Source organism: Silene latifolia, chromosome 11 (genome assembly GCF_048544455.1).
Source record: "Silene latifolia isolate original U9 population chromosome 11, ASM4854445v1, whole genome shotgun sequence".
Classification (NCBI taxonomy): Eukaryota; Viridiplantae; Streptophyta; class Magnoliopsida; order Caryophyllales; family Caryophyllaceae; genus Silene; species Silene latifolia.
Genome location: NC_133536.1, coordinates 194,767,548 through 194,793,337, shown reverse-complemented (window position 1 = coordinate 194,793,337; position 25,790 = coordinate 194,767,548). Strand labels below are relative to the sequence as shown.

General features: G+C 38.5%; 2 protein-coding genes and 1 long non-coding RNA gene across 7 annotated transcripts in view; 2 read left to right on the top strand and 1 right to left on the bottom strand.

Moving 5' to 3' along the window:
• The first annotated feature begins 4,535 nt into the window (after nucleotides 1-4,535).
• LOC141615271 (B3 domain-containing transcription factor VRN1-like) lies at nucleotides 4,536-6,939 on the top strand. Its single transcript, XM_074433697.1, has 4 exons — nucleotides 4,536-4,799; nucleotides 5,147-5,489; nucleotides 5,790-5,941; nucleotides 6,177-6,939. Exons 1-4 carry the CDS (start codon nucleotides 4,710-4,712, stop codon nucleotides 6,507-6,509), a joined length of 918 nt encoding a protein of 305 aa, XP_074289798.1. The 5' UTR covers nucleotides 4,536-4,709; the 3' UTR covers nucleotides 6,510-6,939.
• Nucleotides 6,940-9,246: 2,307 nt separating this feature from the next.
• Nucleotides 9,247-25,790, top strand: part of LOC141612237 (uncharacterized) — a 31,965-nt gene continuing 15,421 nt past the window's right edge. For 2 of the 5 annotated variants that reach the window (XR_012529027.1, XR_012529023.1), the window contains exons 1-4: nucleotides 9,249-9,521; nucleotides 10,729-11,006; nucleotides 18,887-18,986; nucleotides 19,671-19,771. This is a non-coding gene — a long non-coding RNA (uncharacterized LOC141612237). Of the gene's footprint in view, nucleotides 9,522-10,728; nucleotides 11,007-18,886; nucleotides 18,987-19,670; nucleotides 19,772-25,790 lie in introns of all 5 variants that reach the window. The other 3 variants (XR_012529024.1, XR_012529026.1, XR_012529025.1) reach the window with 3 other exon arrangements.
• On the bottom strand, nucleotides 16,036-17,356 carry LOC141612236 (zinc finger protein 1-like). The gene has a single exon (XM_074430972.1). The coding sequence runs from the start codon at nucleotides 17,061-17,063 to the stop codon at nucleotides 16,248-16,250; it is 816 nt and encodes a 271-aa protein (XP_074287073.1). The 5' UTR covers nucleotides 17,064-17,356; the 3' UTR covers nucleotides 16,036-16,247.

Below are 25,790 nucleotides of genomic sequence, written 5' to 3'. Positions count from 1 at the left end.
GCAGGGTTACACACTTTAGTGTGTAGTCAGTTACGTGATATGATTGGGAGTTGGAGGTGGATGATGATCAGCAGTTTGTCTTTTTACTTGTCTTATTTTGATTATACGGTAATTGACCCCGTTGTTGTTTTGTAAAATCTGTGGTGATCTATTCGGGGATGGTGAGCACATTGTGACAGGTGATGATGTTCACTAGCTATGGGGCCGTCGTGGGGAGTCATCACTCGAGTCTAGCTTCCGCTGTCAAGAGATTTAACATTCTGTCTTAGTTGTTGAACATTAGTAGTAGTACTTTGGTTTTGGATTTTAGAACATGTAAACTTTAATTATTTATACTTTAATAATTGTTTTGGATTGGTAACTTTGATATACTATCCCCGGGCTTCCGAGATGGTGACGGTCTTTCATGCTAAGGTGGTCCTGGTAAGGCACCTTGTTATGTGGGGGTGTCACACACATTCTACAGCCTCAACTCTAGACACCCGAAATATCACAAGTCTTGATAACCTCTACTTAGCCGACACACCATGCTACCACGAGTCATGTCTTGTACCACATGTCACCGCTTGGTCAAGTGAGTGCCCTCATATGCTCCTGAACTAGCATGTCTTTGTGCCCTTCTTGGGAATTTGCGACACATGCATATCGAACATCCTCTGCATCCAATATACCCTGGACCGGTTCCGTCACTTCAGAAGTCCTTGAACACAAACGGTCTCTGGCATCTAACCTGGAAAGGACCCACCAGACCTGTGGCACCCAACCTGATAAGGGTCCACCTAATCAACAGTTCTAGTACACAAATAATCTCTGTCCCACAAGATCTATGACGTCTTTCATCCATTTAGCCCTGGACCGGGCTTGCTCAAGGACTCACCCCGAGCTTGGAGTTCAATGTCTTACATTGTACAACTTCAAGTCTTGGGCCTGCTGATGAATCATCGTGTGTAGCCCAAGTCGAACCTTGGGCTCTAATACCACTTGTTGTGCGGAAGCGTGAATACCTCGTGTTGGGCCTCTGCTGCACCGCTGTCCACAACCCATAATAGTACGATATTGCCCGCTTTGGGCCAAGCCTTCACGGATTTACTCTTGGGCTCTTTCCCAAAAGGTCTCGTACTATTATATTTTGTAGACACTTATAAAGATGAGATTTCATCTTTATTCTACCAATGTGGGATATGGGTTTTGCACCCTAACACAAGATTTACTTTTTCATGGACACTTTTTCATAAAATTTCCAAAATCAACATAATTCTTTAACTATGTTTATTAATACTCAAATTGAATAACCAATTAATTTTTTTTATCACCAATCACATTAATTTTCTTGGATTAAGTTAATTTCATAATTTTTTGGATTTAATTAGAGTTTAATTTTTCAGTTAGGGTTTCTTTTGGGGAAAAGGTGATGATGGTGGTAGTGGGGAAGGCTTTTGGTTGCGAGGTGGCGGCAGGTTGACGGTCGTTGGCTGGAGAGGGTGAGTGGGTGGTTGTCAGTGAGAGTTGTTGCATGTTGGTGGTTCGCGGAGGGCGGTTAGCCTGGTTCGGTAGGAGGGGTGATCCAGGTGGGTAGATCGTCGTAGGTGGTGGATCTGGGAGGGGTATGATTCTTGTCGGCCAGAGGTGCGTGGGAAGGGGCGGTGCCCACTCGGTGGGGGTGTGTGGGGTGTGGTGTTTGTTGGGTGGTGGTGGACTCGCGGTGAATGGGTGGAAAAAAAATGAAAAGGTTGCCTTAATTTAGAAAAATTGAATAAAAAAAAAGTTGAAATGAGAGAGGTAAAATGGTCAATCGTGTCTATGATTGAGTAAATCATGTACATGAAAGAACATCTCTTATCAAAATAACTCATTATTAGACTTAATCGGACCCTAGGGGGGCTACTGTAACACCCCGGCCCAAACCCTGGGTCGGGATGGTCACTCACGATAGCTCGTCAGGCTGTGTACATGACCCATAGATCAACATGCACATCCCGAGAACCTTCCAAGGAGGTCACCCATCCTAAGACTACTTTCAGCCAAGCACGCTTAACTGTGGAGTTCTTTTGCATGGATAATCAGAAAAGAAAGTGCACTTTGTTGATATGAGTAGTACTTTCAATCTTTTTAAGCACAGGGACGTAGCTAGGATAGAATACGAGGTGGGGCCGAATTTAAAACATGCTTGGAAAAGGAATCAAACCCTGATGGTGAAGATAGCATAGTTACAGTTTAACCACTATACAATGATTGCATATTGTCTATGTATTTGTGAAATATTTTATATATTCTACCCGGGCCATGACCTAGTTTGGCCATAAGGTAGCTACGTCTCTGTAAACACTAGTCAGATTTTAAGCCTATCAATGGACCTCTTCAAGGGGGTACCCTACCCAAATAATATCTTCGGTTTAGTGGAGTATTACAACTACTCACTAATCTTATTGATTAAGCCTAAACAAATGGTAAAGGTTGTGGCTTTAACATTCAACATTATGTATAATTGATTTTTATAATTAATAATGCAATAAACAACAAGGATGATGATTAACAACTAACTAAATTATAATAAAAGTGAAATGAAGACTAAGGTAGTAACCTTAACTACAATTAATCTAAATATTCAAAAATTCCACAAAGATTAACTAAAGAAATGAAATTAACAAGATAATACTAGAAATTAAAGAGGAAAACAGAAATTACCAAACAATTGGAAAAAGGAAATAATAACTGATTAGATTAAAGACTTGAAAAAGATGTACATAAACCTTAGAGTAAATTAAAAATCAAAAAATTCACGTGGTATCCTCGAACTTTGTCATTTTGCACGTGGTATACAATTTTTTAAGTTTGTGTACATGATATCCTCCATGTTTGATTTTCATGCACATGTCCTTTTTGTCGCTATAAAAAAACTTAATTGCGCATAATTTATAGACCAAAATTCCGAATCGGCCAAATTTTTTTCCCTAAAATGATTATCTCGTCATAATCTACAATTTGAGAAAAAAAAATTGTCGACTGACATTTTATAGGATTTTTTTAACGAAAATCTCAAATCAATCATATCTTCGATCTTAAATTTCCGAATGACCATTTTTGTTTTATCAATTTATAGATCTCGAAGAGGTAATCAATTTGAAAAGAAAAAATAGTCAATTCCGATTTCTGGTCTATGATTTATGCTCAATTGAAAATTTTAAGAATGATAAAAAGGGCACGTTGTGCTTGAAAATCAAATCTCAAGGATATCTTGTGCACAAATTTAAAAAGTTGGAAACCACGTGTAAAATGTAAAGTTCGAGGGTACCACGTAAATTTTCCGATTAAAAATTACTTCTTTTTAAAATCCAGTTTTTTAAAATTATTTCCTTATATAATTTTTTTTTTAAATTACTCTCTTAAAATGCACTTTTATTTAAAATTGGTTCAAAACTCCAACTTACGGTACTTATTCCGTGAATTTATGAACTTAAGTTACAAACAATTGGAAAAAGGAAATAATGTAGTGGGTCGTACAAAAACGAGGGCTTTGCTATTTCTCTTTTCCTTTTGGTTACAAGGGCTTTGCAATTTACACAAAACTGAATTAGGCCCAAAAGACGGACCCAGCCGGTGCATCGTTACACCGGCTGTGGGGGAGTTACGCTGACTGGGGTGAGATGTACCGACAAGGCCATTTTCGATGCGCTGAATTGACCACAATGTACCGTAGCTGATCATGTTGCGCTGCTTGAGGATTAGAGTTACACCGACAAGCCAATTAAGATACACTCGATAGATTACAATGCACCACCGGCTGAGGCAAGAGAGTTACACCGAAAGGCTTAGTTTGACTCTTGACTTCCATTTTATGATTGGTAATTTGGTATTGCATGGAAAAGCGTGAAATGGTACAAAATACTCAACAAACCAGCCGGTGAAGCTCAATTAAGCAATTAAATCATAAAGGATATTCTCTTGTGTACCCCTCAACTTTTTCATTTTCTATAATATACCCCTCTTTTCATGCAAAAAAATTTTGATTGTCAATAACTCTTGGCTACAAGTTCAGAATACGATAAACTTTTTTTTCCAAATTGACCGTCTTTAAGAGGTCTTCCGTTTGAAAAAAAATTCACCGACGTCTCAACTCGTAGTCGGGAATTATGGTCGGTCAAAGTTTATTTGTTAAAAATTGTTTGACCAACCATAACTACCGGCTAACAGTTCAAAAAGCGGTGAATTTTTTTTTCAAATTGTAGGCCTTGACGAGATAATTGGTTTGGGAAAAAAAATACTGTTTTCTAAACTCTTAATGGAGAATTATTGTCGGTCAAAGTTTTTTTTGCGAAAAACGAGGGGTACACCCTACAAAACGAAAAAGTTCAAGGGTACACGAGAGAATATCCCAATCATAAATTCAAATAATTAGCGATTAAATGCATCAAAATTAAGACTAAAATAAGGATTTTTTTGACAAAATATTGGAAAGATAACGTAGTTAATAGTTATCAAGTGAAGAGACTGAACACAATTGAGATCAGAGTACATTATTTGGTGGTGGTTGAAATAATGATAGGAAGTAAAAAATATTAAATGGTTCTTAATGCACATTTTAATTCCTCACGTCTACAAGCCTCGGTTATTTATTACCGAAAAAACTTGTTACTTACTTCATGACCTTCCATAATTCCATTATACACAGATTGTTAAACACTTGAACAAAAAATACTAGCAAGGTTTGCATGTCCTTCATGGCTGTTGATCATCGTTCTCATAACTTTCCGAGCTTCTTCAAGATAATTCTTGAGCCTCGAGGCGATCTTCGTAAACTGGTACTACACTAAAGTTGTATAATTTGCTATCTTCTTACGTTTGTAACTTGTTTTCTCTTCTTTTGTCTAAAGCAACCTCTACGTTCAATAGTTTGTTTGCCTCTGATTAAAATAATACTCATAAAGATTAAAGAATACGAAAGGTAAACAAATGATTGTGACGTAGGGAGTAGGATCAATAATACCATATTCTTATGAGTTCCGGATAATGCATGCATGCAAGTGTGATGATAATGTCACACCTATGAAGTTGAAGATAAACATAACTTTTGAAAGTAATAAATTCATGATCCTGTTTTAAAATTGATTATATTCAATGGAAACTAATAATTGTATAATTGTATCAGGGAATTCCGAAGAAGTTCAAGACAGATCATGGGGATGATCTATTGGATGTTGTAAGCCTAAAAATTCCAACTGGTAAAACATGGAAAGTAAAGTTACTAAAAGAGAATGGAAGAGCATGGTTTAAAGATGGTTGGCATGAAATTGTGACCTATTATTCAATATGTCATGGCCATTTCTTGATGTTCACTTATGGAGGAATGTCTCAGTTCAATGTGTATATTTTCGACATGACCGCTTGTGAAATTGAGTACCCTCTTGATCCTCCAGAAGTCAGTGTCCCAAAGACAGTGAGGGAAACTCAGATCAAGACTAACCCTTGTTCACCTAGCTCTTCATCAAAAGGTTCATTCTTTGTTTTCTTACTTGATATCTAATGTTCATACCTAATGTTCTCGGACATAAATTGATTTTTTGTGAGGCGGTTTTACACTAATAATGGAAAACGGGTCTACAACAGAAAAGATGGTTATAAAAACTTTTAAAAGTTTACCAAAAATTCGTTTTACATCAAGTCTTGTGTAAGTCCGCTTTACACAAGATTTTTTGATCGGATATGGGCTAATACTAGCGCTTCCCTTCATCCTTGGTTATCTATTTATCGCTATTTCGGACCTGATATAGGTTTGCTCAACTTTCTTGCAGAAAATGGGATGCTTGCTTTGGTTGGACAATATAAAAGGAAATTTGGAACTCTCACCCCTGAGCACACCAAGAAGATTAATTCTTACAAATTTGAAAACCCTTTTTTTACCGTCATAATGCAACCGTCTTACGTGACTTCTAAGTTCCGCGTGGTAAGAATTTGATTCATCCAAGTAAACTGAAACATAAACCATATAAATGAGATGAAGGGGTGGAGTTAGCGTTTGAAAATTTTGAAATTTTTAATTAAAATTTTTGAATTTTTTCAAGGTTTCCTTTTAGTCTTTTACTATTACTGACTTCAAATCCTGGCTCCGCTATTAATTTAGGAAGACAGGGAGTGATACGAGATGGTTACTTAAAAGTTGTTTTGATTTGGTGCGGCAGAATGTTCCATTGAAATTTGCTAAGGAGTACTTGCTAAAAACTCAAGGGAGCTACACACTTCAAAATGCAACTGGCGATACATGGCCTATTCGTTGTGAAGGCAGTACGAGAAGGAGAATTAATATTTCTACAGGCTGGAAGAAGTATGCAATGGACAACAAATTACGAGTTGGTGATATATGTGTTTTCAAATTGATAAATGCTGCAAAGCGTCTGTTCAAAGTTGAAACAATCCGATGTTCATCTCAAGTGCCAAGTATTTGTGTTGTTGGTCGAAGTAGTCCTACGAGATCTCCGGAAGAAGATATCGAAGTAATAATAATCGACGAGTAACACGTTTAGAAAATAACGTTGATTTTGGGACTTGGTATTATCGATCAGAGAAAGAAAGCTACCAGCAACTACTCCACATTGTTTTGGTTATATGTAGGTGTTTGTAAGAGATCGACGCGGACTACGGACTATGCACCAAAAATCAAGGACGCTGTATGGCTTGATTTTGACTTATAATGCGTGGTAAGTGGTATGATGTAACATTAGAGAGTAGACTCTGCTCGTCCTGCCATGTTTGCATATAAATTTCGAATTTTGGAATCAGTCTAGTTATATAAGTAGGTCATGATCTAACTACTGGAAGACGACCTAGGACTTGATCTTGAATGAGGATGGTCTTACCTTGAGACCTTGTTAGTAATAGCAAGACTAGCTAAGATAAAACATGTATTTCTCTTCACTCCGTGAAATTACATTCGATGTTTATAAATGGCGATTGGAGTAGTTCTAATTCCACTATGTTCTCTATTCTCACAATCTTTAATCTTTATTAATATTAAGGCTAAAACAAAAGATAGCACAATGTCCCAATTAAATAACTATTATTAAGAAATCCTTCAAGGCGAATTTGGAGATGGATGGCACCCGCAACATGGTTAGTGGACCGCTTCTCAAAGATGATCTTCACGGAAGGTGAGGCTTTCAATCGTTCTCTACACTCTAAAATAATGTTAATGTAAGGCTCACAAGGAAAAGTATTACCCAAAGTAGCTTTGACGGCAAGAATGCAATCTGAACTAATGATAAAGTTTATAGGGTTGTTAAGCGCAAATATCAAACCTTCCTTAATCACAAGAAGTTTGGAAATAAATGGGTTATGGGTTAAACTTAAGACTTTAAGGGTCCGTTTGGATTGAAGGAATTGGAGAGAAGGGGAGGGGAGGGAAAGGGAGGATTTAATTTCCTTTGTTTGGATAAAAAATATGGGAGAAAGGAAATGGAAGGGGAGAGAAATGAGAGGACTTATTTTTCCCCTATAGAACAAATTATAATCTTTCCAAGGGTGGCAAGATTTGGAAAGAAAACATTATTTGGACTCTAATTATACCACCACCATCCTTCAATCCTCCATCCATTTTTCATCTCCCTCCTTCCTCCCCTTCCATTTCCCTTCATAATTTTTGTTATCCAAACACCCACATTCCATTTGCCCTCCCCTTCTCTCCCCTCCCTTCACCTCCCCTCACTCCCCCTCCCCTCCCTTTCCCTCCTAAAATTGTATCCAAACGGACCCTAAGAGTGTGTTTGAATAGCAAAAGTGGAGGGAAAAGGAGGGGAGGGGGAAGGAGGGATGGGAAAGGAGGGAGAGAAGGAAAGGAGAAGGGGACTGAAGTGTGGTTATTTGAATACAGTTTCTCTCCAAATATTGCAAAAAGATTTTGATTAAACTTGGAGGAGGGAAATTGGATCCCTCTAAATATCTCCTCCGCCATTTTTCTCCACCCCCATTCGCTATCCAAATAAGGAATTTTAAATCCCCTACTCTACCTCTTTTCTTTCCCTCTAAGGTGTTTGGTTCGCACAAAAAAGGTGTGAGGTATGAGTTTGGAATGAGTCAAACTCATATCAAGTGTTTGTTTGGCAAATACAAGGGTTTCATACCCATACCTCAAACCCATGAGGTATGAGTTTCTCATAGCCAAGGAGGAGGGTGGGTATGAGATTGATACCCATGGGTATCAAACTAAAATGAACAAAAAATATGAAAAAGCAAATTATAGCATATTCTTAATCCAAATTTTTATATATTTATTTGATTAAATAATCATTTCATTTAAATATTATAATATTGAAAATTATTATTTACAAAATTTTAATTTATGCATTTTAATCTTAATTGAGGTTCAAACTCATACCACTAGAAAATGAAACAAACACAAGATATGAGGAATAAGTTCCAAACCCATACTACCTGGATATGATTACTGATTTCCTGATTCCAAATCCGCACCCGTGCACGAAACAAACGCCCCCTAAATCCTTCAATGATCCAAACACCCTAAAAGATCACAGAACAACAAGACACACACGCAAGGCTAGCAAACTAGGAGGCAAGATAGAAAGCCAAATCGACATTGATCTTGAACCAATTGCGCGGAGGAAGGCCCATAGACAGTAGTCTATACCCAGTCATTAATAGCGCACCCATTTTTGGTGGTCATTACCCATTATTTTAATATACTTTTTATGACCGAGCCCGCAAATAACGATCCTAACGAGCCGGTCCACACTTTTATGACAAGATTTTTTTTCCAACATTTTCACATTATACTTTTGTCTTACTTATACTATTTTACTAGTCTTAAGTTTATGAGGGATACTCACGTCCTAAATAAGAACTTGTGTTTATTAAAATACTCGGGTGGTACCTCGACTCATTTTCTAATACTCCGTATGATTTTGTAAATTTTATGTTATAGAAGTGAGTCATTTCTGATTTGGCCACTGTTAGCTTATGTAGTGGTCGACCTTCCTAAACGCACGGGTTCGCATAAAAGTCGCAATCACGGAGATGATGACGAGTTTGAACCTAGGTTATGACTATCGGTTTCCATAACACACAACTAAACTTGGCAAAACTGATGACCCGAACCCGAATATGACCTATACTTTTTCAACCTAACTCGAATATTTATTATCAACACTAATTGTTCAAATAACTTGTAAACAACCAATCCAAAAATGTCTCTAATCCAAAATAACCTAACATAACTCGAATTAACTTGATCTGAACCCGTCCTAATTGACTCGTTTGTCTAGTCTAACGTACAAAGTGTACGACCAACTGAACCAAGCCTACCAAGGCCTCGAAAAGTGGAAATCCTAAACCCTCTCCCCAAAACTCCCGCGTCTTTCATTTCGTCTTTTCTGCTACATCATCTGTGAAACTATGGTGGCTTCCGTTCATCTCTTGCCTAAAATCTCCTATCACTCAATCAAATTTCGATCACCTACTGTTTGATTCCAACAATTCGTGTTTTTTTTTCGCGCCGAAATCCGATCGATTACCAGGTTTCCTTCTTCGTCATCTTCATCATTTTTTGTTGTTGTTGTTGTTTTTATTTGAATTATCGTTAATTATAGACCATAAAGACGTGAAAATCTGCATTGTAAATTATTTAATGATGTTGAATTTGTAATTTATCGGGAGTGTTAATTTCAATTTTACCCTAAAAAAGGTTCGTAATTGACCTTTAACGCATGCAGTGGTTGAACTAGGGGCTAGTAGACGGAAATGCCTTATCGGATCGATTTGCTTACAAAAAACTGCAGTCGTTGGTGTTCGGATGTAATTACTACTCCCTCTGTCCCGGTCATTTGTTGTCCTTTGGTTTTGGCACAGACCAAGGAAAGAGGAGAGGGTCAATTACTAAATGACAAGTGGAACAAATTGAGTGTGAATGATCAAATTACTCACGAAGTTCATTCTTAAAATAGAAAGGACAACAAATGACTGAGATACCAAAATGGAAAAGGACAACAAATGACCGGGATAGAGAGAGTATTTAGTAGGTTGGAGCACTAGTTGCTGAAACAAATTGTTTTCAATCAATGGTACGGTTGCATACATCCGACTACAAACCTTTTGTAAGTTGGAGCCTTTGAGGGATTGTGTCGATGTTGGTTGAAGAAATCAGTTGATTAACTTGTTTCAGTATGATCCACTGGAATGACAGTAGCGATTACTTAAAGCATCTTCGTTTTAGTCTAAAAATTATAGGTGATTCGCAGTGAGTGGTTTTCATAGGGCTACACGGTGTTGCATTAGTCCTGTGTAGCAAAGTATTTGCAGTTTGGTTTAGATCTTATAGCTATTTTACCTTTCGCCTTACTTATGCAGTATATACTATAGTTCAGCGTTTATCTTGCATTTCTGAATTTGATTTATGTAGTATTCTGCACTTAATTAAGAACCGAGAACTGCCTTTTGTTTCCTTAATGAACAAAGTAAGTGATTAGTTTTGGTTGATCATCGGCTTGCTATTTGATCACTATGTTTAATAGAGGAGAAAGATAAAAGAAATTCTAACTGAAAATCGTCGAGGAAAAAGCAAACAAAGTTTGGACTATTATTTTAACAAGGTTTTCAAATGGCCAATGGTAGTAGTACTTTGTTCATCTCTTTATTTAGATTAAAAACCTGCAACTTAGGCAGTTTCAGCTTCTAATTACCGTATGTCTGATTTCTAGTTTCTATATTTGAAATTTCAATATGCAGCAACTCCTAAGTTTCTATGCCCTTTTCATTGAAGACCCCCTTGGTGAGTAGTTTGTGAAGTCTGGAATGATATTGGGAGAGAAGGAAGATAACAAAGTTCTAAACTGAGGCTGCAATGTCTGATGGATAAGTTTCCGATTCAAAGCGGCCAAAACATTTGTCTTCGCATACCTGGTTGATGTTTACGAGCGACAGGGATCTGATGGATTGTAATTGGGAACTGTGTGATAAGGGATTGTCACCTAATGCTCGCATGGGACCTATTCTAAGTTTCTAAGGTATTGCTTTCTTGATTGTCTATAATATTTATTGTCATCTACTCATCTTGATGGTTAATATCTGTCTGTAATCTTATATTCTTATGTAACATTTGCATCCTTATGCTCATTGGTCCGGTCTCTGTATTGTTTGAGAATGGTTGAGGTTTAGGCAAAACTAATGTGTTAAACCATGAATTATCTATTTATCTGCTATGTTACTTCGACTTCTCATATTATCTTGCGTACTTCTATTAGACACTTGGCACTAAGACAAGGGTGACACTTGAAGCAATAAAATATGAGAATTCTCAATAACTAGTCGGGTCGAACTATGTTAAATTCTTTTAAATGACTCTAAGCAACATAGATTAGCTGAGGCGTTCGTTTGAGGATTTTCTGTTGTCATTGGTGCTAGCTCTTTGACTTATTGTCTTACTAATTTTCAGTAGCAATGTCAAATTTGCTGCTACTTTGCTAGAGGTCCAGTTAAAGTTTTGCTGGGACCTATTTTATATCACAGTGTATCACCTCTGTAGTTCGCACAAACATGTTTCACTTGAACCCTATTTCTACTTGAGCAGGAATTGTTTGGCATGAAACATCTGATTCTAGATCTCTAGATATCATATACGTACACTGGTTAGTGGCTAATGCCTACTCTTTAGTTTACTGTCATTCCTCGAGATTACTGAGTCCTTGATTTTCAAATTCTCAAAAATTTTGAAACTATACTTCAGAGGACTTTTCAAGGGTACTTGGGGATGGAATAACACTCTTCTTTTGTTCTTACGTAATTATATGATCAACAAGGATAGAAGTCGTCTCCTTCACTGGTTAGACAGTCAATTATTTTGTCAAACTTCTTTTGTCAAACTATATATACCAGAGTCCCAGCTTCGTAGCTTCTACGGCAAAGTAATTTTTCCTAGGTGTGACTATTATGATTGAACCATTTTACTGTGCATAATATCCTTTTTTTTTTTGTCTCGTTCATGCTAAAGTTTATAGGCTCTTAAATTGACAGTTCCTATAGGCTATACGGACATTCTCACAGTGGAAATTTCTTTTGATACCTACAACTCCATGAGCTCTTGTATTTTCCTAGAAATCATCATGGGATATTGTCGTATTAAGGTTCCTGGAAATTTGAGGTCCACTTTGTAGAACACTTGGTAAACTTTTTTGGAGGTAAAGTTAACACCATTAGTTCCAAGGTATTCAATTGACTATATGAGCAATTTTTTGATAAAACCCTCCCGTTTATTAGTCTTCTTTCTCGCCCCCTCCTCGCTCACACGCCCACCAGTATCCTTCTCAACCACGCAGGCAACTCTATCCCTCTTGGCCTTCTCCACACCTCCGTGCACAAGTGCACAACCGTTCCCCACTCCTTCCCAACCCGGTTTTCACCCCCATTCAACACTCATCACCTAAAATATTGTAAATAAAATAAGATTAACTCAAAATATCCTCTCAAAACTAAGATAAGTGACCAAACTTCGGAATGATAAAATTAAAGAGGGGCTTGAAATTTGGGAATTATTTGAGAGAGGATTAGGCTAGTTCCCACTCCTTCCCAAGCTAGTGTATGTGGCCGTCGGGGTGAGTTTTTTATGCGGTCGTTGTGGACTTAATAGAGTATATTACAGCAGTTTCTTTAAGAAAAGCTTTTATAGCTAATATTTCATTTATTGTCGATTTCGTGTAATGTTAATGACTATATTAATTATTTTCGCCAATATTATCACTTTATAAAAAAGTAAAGCCACAAAAAGTGCTAGGAAAAAGAAAACTTGTTGGAAGAAACTTATCGAGCTCTTTACGGGGCGTATATAATGGATTTGGTTGATTTGCTATATAACTCGACCTACTCTGCTCTTTGCCCTTTTCATTTTGGCTTTGGCGTATCGAGATATCTCGTTCGGTTTCTTTCCATACCGATACATCTCCGGCGATACTATGCATATTGGCTGAGGTTTTTAACCATGGAGATTATGATAGTGTATGGGTGAAGGTGTTAGGGGAATGGCTTGTCTTTTAAATTGCGGTGCCAATTGCAAAGTCAGCTAATATCTTGCTCATTTTTACATCTACCTTATTGGTGATGTTTTCGACTAGGGTCAAATCAGTCAGTTATCCGTTGTATTGGTCAAATCAGTCAATTATCCGTCGTATCCGTAAATATTGGATGCAACGGACTAATGGGCTAAAGCTCACCTATTTTTAAAAGATCCTTTAAATACAGGAAATACCATTGCGATAAGATGAAATTTAATTGACACTTATCATCTATTTTACTCCGGCTCGTTTCAAAGGGTCGGACATGGGTTATTTTATGAAAGATGAAAAGTTAACAAGTATTTGGTCTAAAATAAAGTATCAGAGTGCCATACAAATGTTTAAGGGTTTAGTGTCGCATACAAGTACGTGAGCACATATGAAGTGTCGAAGTAACATAGCTTTTCAATCATTTTGAACCAAAATCAGGACATATTTCCACGAGATCTCCAAAATTCCAAGTAAAACCCTTGAGTCATAGAGTTACAAACCGAGTCTATGTAACATTGTTCAAACGTGTATTTATCACTCGGCATTCAGTAGGACCTTATGTACAGAATGAACAGATGCAGTAGCATGTAGTCTGTTTAATATGGCACACCAGCTGACTGTCCATGTGAATTTTATGACAACCCTCCCTTTTGCCTGTCTTGGTCATTTCAACTAGTAGAGATATTACTCAATAGCCAAATCTAGTTCTTGTTTGATTAGGTGTCTCCTACTTTCCTCGTCATTGTGTCATTAGTAGAATTATAAACCAGGCATCTAGTTGTTGAATATGAAGTTGCTTGTTCCTACCATTCTACTTTTGGTAGGTTCTGCAGTTTATTGGGCCACTTTGCTTAGTGTTTGTGGCACATCACATGCTTATATGTCGTTCTCTTTGAGCCATTTAAATCAAGATAAACTAGATTCTTATAGTACAGTTATCTGTATCTTTTTTATGCTCCTTTATATTTCAACTATGAATTTTCTGACGAACTATCTGATGCTGTCGAGAATCCATCATACTCCTCGCTCTTAAGGGGTCGTTTGGTTCAACAAGTCGGAATGGAATGGAATGAAGTTTGATAGTATGGTGGTATGGGGTTCTAAATCCATACTTGTCTAATCTTGTTTGGTTCATCATAAATTATAGAAAGAGGGAATGGAGTTTGAATCCAAGGGAGGAGGGTGGGTATGGGATTCCAAGGGGTTGGGGTGGAGTTAGAATCCATTGGGTATCTAACTCCATTCCAAATCACCCCAACCAAACAATGGAATGGATCAAATCCATTCCATTCCATTCCAATATGTCCAACCAAACACCCCCTAATTATATTGTCTTCTTTGACTGAAGTTTGGATTTAGGAAAAAAATTATGAAATGAAATCTTTTACTAAGATAAAATATGCACAATACAATTAGGATGGAATTTTAGTGCTTACTTAACTAGAAGTAATATGGGATGATCACTATGTTTATTTATCAGATTTATTTATTAATAAGAGGATAATTAATTTAGAAAAATGGACTGAAAAGGAAATAAGGGCAATATAATTTGGATGAAGGAATAATTGATATGTTGAAGCTCCTTGTGGTACTAGCAGAGTGATGTAATGTAGGGAGCTAATTTTTGCGCTTGAGCTGGTGCGTTGAGATTCATGCTCATTTGATATGCTTAAAACAATTATCATCAGAGGGTTCAATCACTTCCACCAACACAGGTGGACACTGTTTACCTTAAAATAAATCATGAATGCAAGAGCATTTGGACTCGACTGCTTCTTGAACTTGTTTTGATTGAGGGTACTTATAACGCAGTAATGGCGCAAAATACAAATTAAAGTAGTGGCTACCGGAAACTGGAGAAGGTGGGCGAGAGGTCAATAGTTACCACTTACCTCATAAGGCATAATAGTTACTCGTCTTCCCACTGGGACAATGTATTATCTGTAAATGGGTGTAATAGCTGCTAATCACCCTCACCTTTGTTTTTTGACCTCTGACATTCTGCCAGGCTTGTGTGGACTGGGAGTAGTGGAGGCAAAATACAAAGGAAAGTAAAAGATAGTGATGAAAAGGAAGATGACTCTCATATGAAGTAATATTTCATTTGCCGCTCTTCATCCTCCCTTCACCTCCCCTTTCATTCCTTTCGTCATAGTTTTTTTTTTCCCTTCATGGTTTTGAGTTTTATTATCCTCATAACAATAACTCCCAATTCAAGTGAGCCAATACAACTCTAGAAGGGAAGGGAAGAAGGGGGAGGGGGAGGGAAGTAGGCAGTAGAGCAATGATGTTTTCTTTCAAAAAGCTTATTCGGACTTCAGATGAGAGTAGTAGTTACCAAGATAACAAAACTTAAAATAAGAGGAAAATGGAGGAAAGTGGTGTTAACCACTGGAGGTGGAGGGTGGAAATGAGGAAGGGAAGGAAATGATTTGGCGTAATAATTACCCACCACCCATAGGTTAATGCATTATCCCATATGAGAACAATAGTTCCTCGTCTCCCTCTCTTTCCACCCTGTAACACAATCACTACCGTCCTCTATTTTCTTCTTGTTTTGAGACTATTCCCGCAGCAACTATCATTTTCATCCCAAGTAAGCCCTAAATCTTTGTTAAACTGGAAGAAATTTAATTTGTCTTATATTCCGTATAAGGTAAGATGGATTTGTCCAACTTCTTCCCTTCCCTTTCACAGTCTCATTCCATCCCAGTTTACAAATCAGACAAAGAAAATAGTATCTATACTTCCAGTCCCTATAGTTCTCCCTAATCCCCCATCCAAACTAGGGCAAATGATTTACCCCAGTTCAAGCACCTGCTTAGAGTTTGGAAAGACGGTTTCTTAGCATAAGGAAAGGACCTCCTTACCTCCCTCGCATTGTATTGAATGAATTTAAACTAAGGGACTTTGAACATGAAGTAACCAAAAGTCTAAATTTTGTTACCTGCTGGAGAAAAGGTTGTTCATACTGGGATATGAGTATATGACAACAATATACCATAAATTCTACCTAGTATCATTATAAATGTCAGATGAAGTGTTTTTTGGAGGAAAGAAAAACCTTTTAGCTAATTTCGTCAGCAAATTTACATAAAATCCATCCCAGAAAAGGAAAGGGAGAATCTAAACAAACTTTCAAGCATAATATAGCAACCCCTAAGTTTAGAGAAGAAGTGAAAAAGAAACGTTCTTCCTAAATATATTTACTCAGAGCTTGAGAGAAAGATCAAGCTTTGTGGAGTCTTCCTGATTAGTTTTCTCCAAAGTGTCGCCGCTCCACCAACTACCTGTTAGCCCTTCATCAACTAAGCCGAACCTACCAGCAGCTCCACCTCTCGAGGTGGCGTCTCCTACAAGCTTTCCAACTGCTGGTTGTTGCTCAATAGGCAACCTTAACCACCCATTATGTCCGTACAAATTTCCGGACCCAGTAGAAGACATTGTCATGTAAGGAGGTTTATGGATCATTGAGTGTACCTGAATTCCAAGAGATCTATTAGGAGAACCATGCAGAGGTAATGAAGCAATGTTTGAATAATTCTGGTGTTGCTGTTGTTGTTGGTGGTGGTGCAAATAAGGGTGGCCGAAAGCGGCTGCAGTGGCTGCTATGGTGGCTCCAATCCTCTGGTTTCGCTTTGCTATAGTCCGCTCTCGCTTGTGAGCGTTTTGATGTCCGCCTAAAGCCTGTGAACTGTAGAATTTTCTCTGACAGTAGTTGCACGAGAAAACCCTTGGCTCACTTTCTGATGCTTGTGGGGTTTCTGATGAACTCTGATCAGACGAACCCACGTTAATACAATCAATAAGATTGAGCTCCGTGTTGATTAAATCTAATGGGATTTGTGTCTGGGAGACCGTCTCTTGTTCATTGTCATCTTTTTCTTCTTCTTGTGCTTGCTTCCCATGTATCTGCCACTGCGGTCTGTACAGGCACGGAGGAGCAACTTTATGCGCCACCACCGCTGCAGCCGAGGTAGTGCTTGATGTGCCTGAATGACATGGTTCTATGTCTGTTTGTTCCATTTATATACAGAAGGAATTTTTACTGCTCTTCTAGCTTATGCTGGATATTTATGAACACTTCTGGTATGAGCAGAAGTATACTATAAGACTGTATTTTGGTTTAGGTCTGTTTATGTGGATCTATGAGCAAAGGGTCTTATTTATTCACTCCTAAGAGTTTATTCTATAGGACACTTCACGTTATTCCTATATATCTAGTCTAAGGACAGCCTATGGGCTATGTTTAATCAACTACTTGTCATATTTATATATATTTTATTCTTATGGAATATGAATGTGCCCCATTTACCATGCCAGACACCAATTAGATTAAAATAGAATGAAAAGGAGAAAATAAATTGTGTACAAAATTGCTTTTCTTTTTCAATCTCTAGATCACCTTCCTTTCATTGGTTGGTTGGACCCCATCAATTGTAAAAAGATATCAAGTTGGAGAAAAACTCAACGCACTTGGTGAGACATAAGTTTGATGTAACACGAGTTCTCTACTAATAATAACAACAATACCTTTAAGACTCTCACCTATATCGAGTTAAGAAATCTAATAAATTTGATCTTACCCTTATATCGTACATATTGAGAGATTTTTCTCAAAGTGCCTGGTAATAAAAATTAGATCGAGAATAATGGAGTTGGGGTTGTCGATAATTTAATGATCCTTTTTGATAAAATAAAAGTTTAGTGATCCATTTTGATGTAATAGAAGTTTTGAGTGAGACATGATTTCTTCATGACTGAAGTCCATGTGGGTAACTATCTTTTGGTTTTGGAGACTAACCAGTTACAAGTAGGAGATGATGTGGTGATGGGGAGACAATTGAAACCTTGTACTACAGATCAGACAATCAGCCACAGCTAGGTTGTCCCATGTTACTTGGGGTCTGTTCCTTTTGTAAGTTTTGAGGAGGCACCCACTTTTATTGGGTGTCCCCCACAATTATTATTTTGCCCTTAAACAGGCTGATTTCATATTATTGTAGTGTACTTCTAACACTTAGTAACTGTTATTCTTGGCCAAGTTGATGGTATAGATCTTTCACCAACTAGTGATCTCTTTTCCTGGTGTTTGGGTGGTACCCTCTTGGATCCCCCTTTGTCTTAGTGCTTTGGTTGCTCTCATAAACAGAAAGATAGTGGTATTATTCTTAGCACCTCTATGGTATGATAAACTGATAGGGAGTTTTGGATAAAATGAAATCGGCTTTACACCTAAGTTTGCTGGCGCTTATGAAGTAGTTTTGGACAAATAGAAAGCGTTTGTATGCATTGGTATTGAATTCTGGTCATGACTACCTTCTACAACTCAAATCTGAGTTTGCTGATACTTGTGATTGTGACGTCTTGTAGCTTTTTTATCATACAAAAGACTTTCTTCTTTTGATGTACCTCCTTGGAGATTAAGTGATATGTTCTGCCCTCATTGGCTTCTTAATGGTATATCGACACATACTACTCCGTACTATAATTGAATGTGTTGTCTATCACGGAGTAACTCTAAATGAATAATTATGTACCCTTGCTTACTGTGTATTAGCATTGATACATCAAGCCTTAGCATTGATACATCAAGCCTTGATTGTCCTTAATTGCTGTTTGCAGAGGTGAGAACGAGTAAATTAGTTTATCTAACATTTTTTACTGCTACTGTAATATGGTGTGAGTAATACTGTAGTAGATGCATTTATCCTCAGCAGCTCCTGTTATAAATTACTATTACGTATGTATGGAGTAGTTTTTCAATATAAATTTAGCCCGTATTAGAGTTGATTACCATGGAAAACGCATAAATCTCTTCCCTAATTTGGTATATTGTTTCAATTCAGGATCTCGACTACTAGTCTACTACGGCATTATTTCAGTATCTTAAGGGTTTCTGTACATTGCTGGATCTCAACTATACAGGTGTACTCCGAAAATGCAGAGGTTTGTTATTATATTCCTGGCTACTTGTCCTACGTTCTAGTTCGTACTCGTAACTCATTAGGTCTCTGACTGATTCCCGACTTTAGTAATACTTTACATATATTTGTTTATAAAAAGAGGTTATCTTATCATAATTGGCAATAACCAAATAAACAAGTATAGTGGAAGTACTTGAAGCATGCATCTTCATAAGTTGTATCTCTAAATCTCGATTTTCTCTTAGATTTTGTTAAACAGTTAAAATCCCTTTGAGTGGAACTCGCCAGTTAGCACTTAATTAGCTTTACATTAAACAAATATGAAAGCATATGTAGACATGTCAGAGTATTCTCCTCTTGTTCCGACCCCTACATACCCCTATACAGGGAGAAGTTTGAGTTCCTTTGTAATTTCTAGGAGTCATTTTCCCTTTATTAAATGATTGAAAATATTCTAAACTCATAAATTAAATATACCTTATGGAACAACATTTTGAGTTAGTTTTGTGTAAGACAGTTTTGCACTAATATAGTTGTAAACGATCCAAACACAACCATATTAGTGGGTGAAAGTGGTTACTAAAAGATTCCGTTTTGCGATAAATTTGTGTAAAACCGCCTTTCACAAGTATTTGTGTTTGTATATTGGATTATTGGTTTAAGCTTATGTTGAATCTTTTTAAATTATTGCGTCTTTTCCGTGTAGAAGGTTTCGAGGACTTCATAATCACAAGGAACTGATTTGAATTTTCAATTTATCATCCACGAGAGAGCTGGAAGTAAGTGTCACCTGTCAAAATCTCATCTGTAAGTCATACATTTATGTAAATGGATTAGGGTCAAATTGTTTTCTCATTTTGTGAAGCATGATTTAAGGTTGTGGTTGCTCAGAAGAGAAATGTTATGTTGCCTTCTTATAGGACCTTTTCTTAGGTACGACGTCCTCTTACTTCATTGACAACGTGTTTTCTTGACAAAGATAGTTCTACTTCTTGTAACTCCATGACGGTTACCTCATTTATTGAGTTAGCCAATATTTACAATTTTCTCTTTTCATTACAATTGTGTTACTGTTTTCCAGTAGAAGGAAGTGCTAGATCGGTCAATATACTATAAAAGAAAGAGGTTTTTAACTAATACCCTATTGTCTCGAGGTTTACATCTTACGGAGTAATTATTTTTTCCCGGCTGGAACCTCCGCTGTGGTGTTATAGTATAGCTTACTAGCTTTTTGGATATCCATGAATACAATCTATATTAAGTTTGCATTTGGTCTTGGGTTATGTCGATCGAGCTATAACAGCCTCATAATAAGTATAACGTACTGTATAAACTACTATACGATCGTTGTACATCCAAAACAATGTTGTCAGGATTGGGATTCTACTTTGGATCGATGGGGAGAGTAGGATCGAATCGATAGAATCGGATCGTAGAATCGCAAGATTCTACAAACTCACTAAATATAGGTTTTTATTTGGTAAAAACATATAATTGAAAATTAAAATACTTATTTATTATTATTTATTCATAAAATATTGGTAAGTAATGATTTTATTGTCATTGTATGAACATGTTTCTAAAACTTACACGAAATTTTAGTTTACGGTGTCATTATATAAAAATATATATTAATTTTTTTTATTATAGAATTGGATCGTAGGGTCGTAAAATCGTAGGATCGTATTATGATCCCATCTCTAGAAATTTTCAAATTAACAGGATCGTAAGATTCTATAACTATGATGGAATCGTATGATCCAGGATCGGTCAAGCATTTTTGGATCGTAAAATCGTAGAATCGTTGGATCGAATCGCGATTCTGACAACAATGATCCAAAACATTCTTAATAGTATTATACTCCGTACTCGAGTGAGTATAGTAAGAGAAAGAAGTGGGACAAAGAGCCAATGGAGACAAGCAACGTGTCAGTCGGAGATGTGGGTTGTCTTATTTATGGAGCACTGTGGATATGTTGACAAGTGGCCGACAAGTTAATTGGGATGGTGAGGTGGAGTACTCTTCTAAATACGCTTTTATAAGTATAGAGTAGTTTAGTTTAAAAGGGAGTGTGGTATTCTATGCTGTATTATTAGTTTAAACATCATCAAATCCATAAAGCAAACTCCTGAGATAAGTATAATCTTTGCTTTTCATTTTATTATGATTGAAACCAAACTTCATCTGACTTTTGCCTAATATCCCACGTAGAGTTATATGGCTTTTTCAACCAACCAGCGAGTAAGGAAAGGGGTAGGGAAACTTTGTGAGTGCACTTTGATTTCTTAGGGCGGCTATTTTGCTCATTTTCTCTTCAAATTTGAATTTATACCCCTTGGATTCAACAAATTTTCTTTTATAGTATGACGGTATGTAAAATCGTCTTATATTTTGCCTAAACACCCTCCCGAAACTTCTCTTTTTAACTACCCATTTTAGTAAGGGGGTATATAGGTTTATATAAATATATACGACCTAGTTAATTCAATTCTTTACTATCATCTCTATATTGATTATTTTATAAGTATCAATGATCGTATATCATGTTACTCCAATAATCATATTGGCTTGTTTGAAGTATATAACAGTTTTCATACTTTCGCCATTATGGATGTACGACTTTATTATTGTCCTAATTTGTTTTTGCATGTAGCACAGACTTCCTATGTTCCATTAAATTGTTTACATTTTTTCAAAATTATCCTCACATATTTTGAAAACCGTAAGCAATTTAATGGAACAGATTACTCATTTGCCCCACCACCATATCATTAGTACCTTGAAACCAATATTTTTGTTTTTGTTGTGTATTCTATTATAAACACAAATCGTACAATTTTCGTGTTTTGGAAGATATTTCTTAGACAAGGGAAGTAAGTAGGGGTGTTCACTCGGTGGTCCGGACCAAAGACCGGACCGGACCGGACCATTTGGTCCGGACCAGACCGGACCGAATAATATACGGTCCGGTCCACGGTCCACCAATTTTCACTACTTTGGTCTTCGGTCCGGTCCTGGACCAACCCGAAAGGACCGTGGACCGAACTTTATAACCAATAATTTCATATGATATTTTTAAATCTAGTAAGAATAAGATTATAAAATAAAATCTATACTTTTTTAACCTAATTTTTTTAAAAAGTTTACCAGTATCGTTTTTTTCCTAGTTTGTTATTATATGATCTTTTTAAATCCAGTAAAAAGATATAATCAAATCTTTACTTTAGATTGGTATTCTCGGCTACTCTATGATCTTCATCAAATTATTAAACCCTACACCTTATCGGGAAAGTGGTAATTAGACCCCTTTACTTTAGTGAATTGTGAAATTTAACCCCTTAACTTTTAATTGGAGTAATTGACCCCCTTACCTTTTCTAAAATGTGAAATTAAACCCTTTGTTAATTTTCCGGCCAATATCTCACCGGAATTTCATTTTCTCATCCTTGGTTATATTGAAAAACTAATTTTATTCATTATGATTTAATAATTTGTACCGAGTATTGTTGTTAGCTTGTGTACCCACCACCGTTAACTTTTCTATTAGGTTTATCAATTCAATTTTTGGAAATTGAAACAAATGGAGAATGTAATTAGTTCATGCTTCTCATGATGATAAGCATCAATGGAGTCTTGCGCAAAATCATCTAATTATTATTTATTATGAATACAAATTCTACCCTTATCCTCAATGGAATATTTGCAGATTGTCATAAACTAGAACTTCCAGTACCATAATTTGAGAAAGATAAACATAATAGTCGTTGGTAGATGTACAATTTATTGATTTTTATTTTCTTTGTGTAAGTTGAAAAATTTGTAGTTGTATACCTATGGCTATATCATTTGCAGTATTGTTACTCAGGAAGAAAAAGTCATTATATGAAGAAGATATTGATGAGAAAATGAAATTCCGGTGAGATATTGGCCGGAAAATTAACAAAGGGTTTAATTTCACATTTTGGAAAAGGTAAGGGGGTCAATTTCTGCCCTATTTATAGGGAAAAGCCCATGAAGAAGGACCAATCAAAGAACAGCCCATGAAGCGTCAACCAATCAGCGTGCAGACACGTGTCGGACATGCAACCACGGGATGTCAATCGTTGCGACAGTTAGACGTCAATCAATGCAACAGTGACCAAGCGTCTTCAACACGCCTATTCATATCTCCTTGCCTATTCACCTTCCTCAACAAATTCCCAAGCATCCGCTCTCCCGCCACATAATCAACCAAGCTAAAAAGCGCGGCAGGGGGCAATCAAAAACAACCTAAGCACTCTCAACCCCTGGTCTCGGCCGGCGTCACTTTCTTTTCCACATCGGATGCCCTTTACGCATCCATGTGGAGGGGGGATATGGTACGGCCTAAGAAAGACCAGGCCGAGGCAAAAGAAGCCGCCGCAGAAGAAGCCGTCGCAGAAATTTTTTACAAATTACTTGCGCAGAATATACGCTCAAACATACATCGGAGCCCATACAACGGCATAGACTACTACGCTGGGGCAAATTGATGGGGCATATTCGCACCGCCGACCAAGTCAACATGATTGAGCAAGGTCAAAGATATCCACAACAAGTCAACGACTTGGACAATCTAGCCGTCTGACCCCATCGGCCCGTCACTGGTCTCGGCATGGTAACTCGCCACCGGGACACATATCCGCGTACTCATATCCAAGACCCCTCGGCGGCGAGCCAACAGATCCGCCGGCCACGGCCATAGCCCCTCGGCCGAGGGGTAGATCGATCTTTCCACCGCTAGCCACTTGGCCACTTGGCCACTACGTGACAAAAGGTGAAAGCCTATAAATACTCCTCAACCTTCATTGAGGAAAGGATCCCAACGAATCCACAACTAAACCTAAATACACTATTCATCTGGTAATATCTTCCTTATCTCTCTACCATACACATTCAGCCAAGTAACAACTTATCTCTTAAGTTTACTGACTTGAGCGTCGGAGTGAGTACGCTTGGCACAAAGCCAAGCCCTCAGTTCGTTCATTGTTGCAGGAGAGGCCGTGAGGAACGATTGAGACCAAAGGAGTATCCAACTCAAGACATCATTCAACAAGTCACGGGTGGTAACTATACTTGATCTGGAATTACACCCGGAACAATTGGCGCCGTCTGTGGGAAGAGACACTAGAAGCTAGTCACATTCATTCCCAAACAAAAAAAAAAAAAAACAAAAACCCACCCAAAAAGCTAAGAAGATGTCAAAACAACAAGACGCGGTCGTGACCGACGAAACCGCATTTTACCACGATGACACTTTCAACAATTCTGGAGTCGTGCAGCCCTCCACCGGCGGAGTAATCCAACCGGAGTTCGGGATGCCGATAATGCCGGACACGTCGTCGCTGCACCAACCAGGTCACCATCATGGGACACGTGGTTGACACAAAGAAAACTAAAGATGGTCCTGGACCTAATTAGTAATACGCCGCGTTCACACCGTCACGCCGACAAGAGAGCGGCGGAAAACGCCAGGAGACCGGGGCCCGAAACGTAACTCGAGAAATTTGAACGGAGCACCGGGAGAAGCCGACCCAACCAAGTCGCCGGGGAGCCCAAAGTGGGCGTGGTAGACCTAAGTCCTTCCCGCACTCATGGGAGGACGGCGTCCCCGCAACACGAACGAGGCTTACCCGGAGGAACTGAGGAGTCCGACTCGGCGAGTTGGAGAAGAAGTCCGAGTCGAAGAAGAAGTCCTTCCCGCTACGAGGAGAGGAGCAGGATTAGGAATGCGAGGAGCCGATCGCCGCGTGTCGTTCGATACGCGGTCGACGGCCCCTCAACGCCACGTCCTAGACGTCCCGGTGCCAACTAAGCTCAAGTTACCACCTCTATCATACAAGGGAGACGGTGATCCACCGACCACGCCGAGGCTTTCGAGTCTTACATGTCGGTATGGGAACGACCCACGAGGTCCGGTGCCGAGTCTTCCCGACAACTTTGCATGGGATGGCTCAAAGTTGGTACAAGGGGCTTCCCGACGGCTCGATATACTATTACGCCGACCTAAGAGACGCCTTTCTAGCCCAATACTCTTGCAACAAGAGAAGGGCCGTGGAGACATCGGACCTCCTAACTATCAAACAGGAGGGGGCGAGTCTCTACGAAGCTACGTGAAGAGGTTCGACGGAAAGGTCCAGCAGATTCGAGAAATTAATCCCGAATTGGCGCCTTCGCGGCGATGAAGGGCCTCCCGGGGAGACTTGAAAAATGAGCTCATCAAGTGCGGAGGATCGAACTTGGACGCCGCTAGAAAAATGGCCGACCTGTGCCATCAAGGTAGAGGACTATCACAAGACCGGGTAGGCCCCAGCGAGGCCGAGCACTCGAAAAGAAGAGTCACCGGGAGGACAACCCGGATGAGAGACGCCGTGACAACAACGGGTCACGGTCCGATGAAAGACGCCGTGAGAATAATAGGTCACGGTCGGACAAACCGCGGGAGACAGGACTCGACGGGCGCCGGGTGGAGTTCGGGAACGTACCACCGTAGGCGGTATAGTGATAAGACCCCTCTCGTCGTATCGCCCGCCGAGGTCTTTGCCCGAGCAAAAGCGAGGGCCGAAGTGGGAAAGACCCCAAGCCAAAAAGTGACGGTGACACGAGCCGATCTTTGTGAGTACCACGGCCACACCGCCATTTAACCAACGATCGCCGGCATCTAAAGAATGCCATTCAAGAGCCGATCCGGAAGGGGAGCCTCGCAAGTACGTTGCCAAAGGCCAAAAGATCGACGCCGACGGCTCGGGTAAGAAATCCGTCTTCGAACGGATAGGAGTGATCCATGTTGTCATCGGGGCAACGAGA

What these genes read in the sequence shown, in the direction of transcription:
- LOC141612236 (XM_074430972.1), bottom strand. Translation starts at nt 17,063, where the DNA reads ATGGAACAAACAGACATAGAACCATGTCATTCAGGCACATCAAGCACT.
- LOC141615271 (XM_074433697.1), top strand. Translation starts at nt 4,710, where the DNA reads ATGTCCTTCATGGCTGTTGATCATCGTTCTCATAACTTTCCGAGCTTC. An exon ending in GAGGCGATCTTCGTAAACTG is followed by an intron (nt 4,800 to 5,146) that starts GTACTACACTAA and finishes TAATTGTATCAG; the next exon opens with GGAATTCCGAAGAAGTTCAA. An exon ending in TGACTTCTAAGTTCCGCGTG is followed by an intron (nt 5,942 to 6,176) that starts GTAAGAATTTGA and finishes TTGGTGCGGCAG; the next exon opens with AATGTTCCATTGAAATTTGC.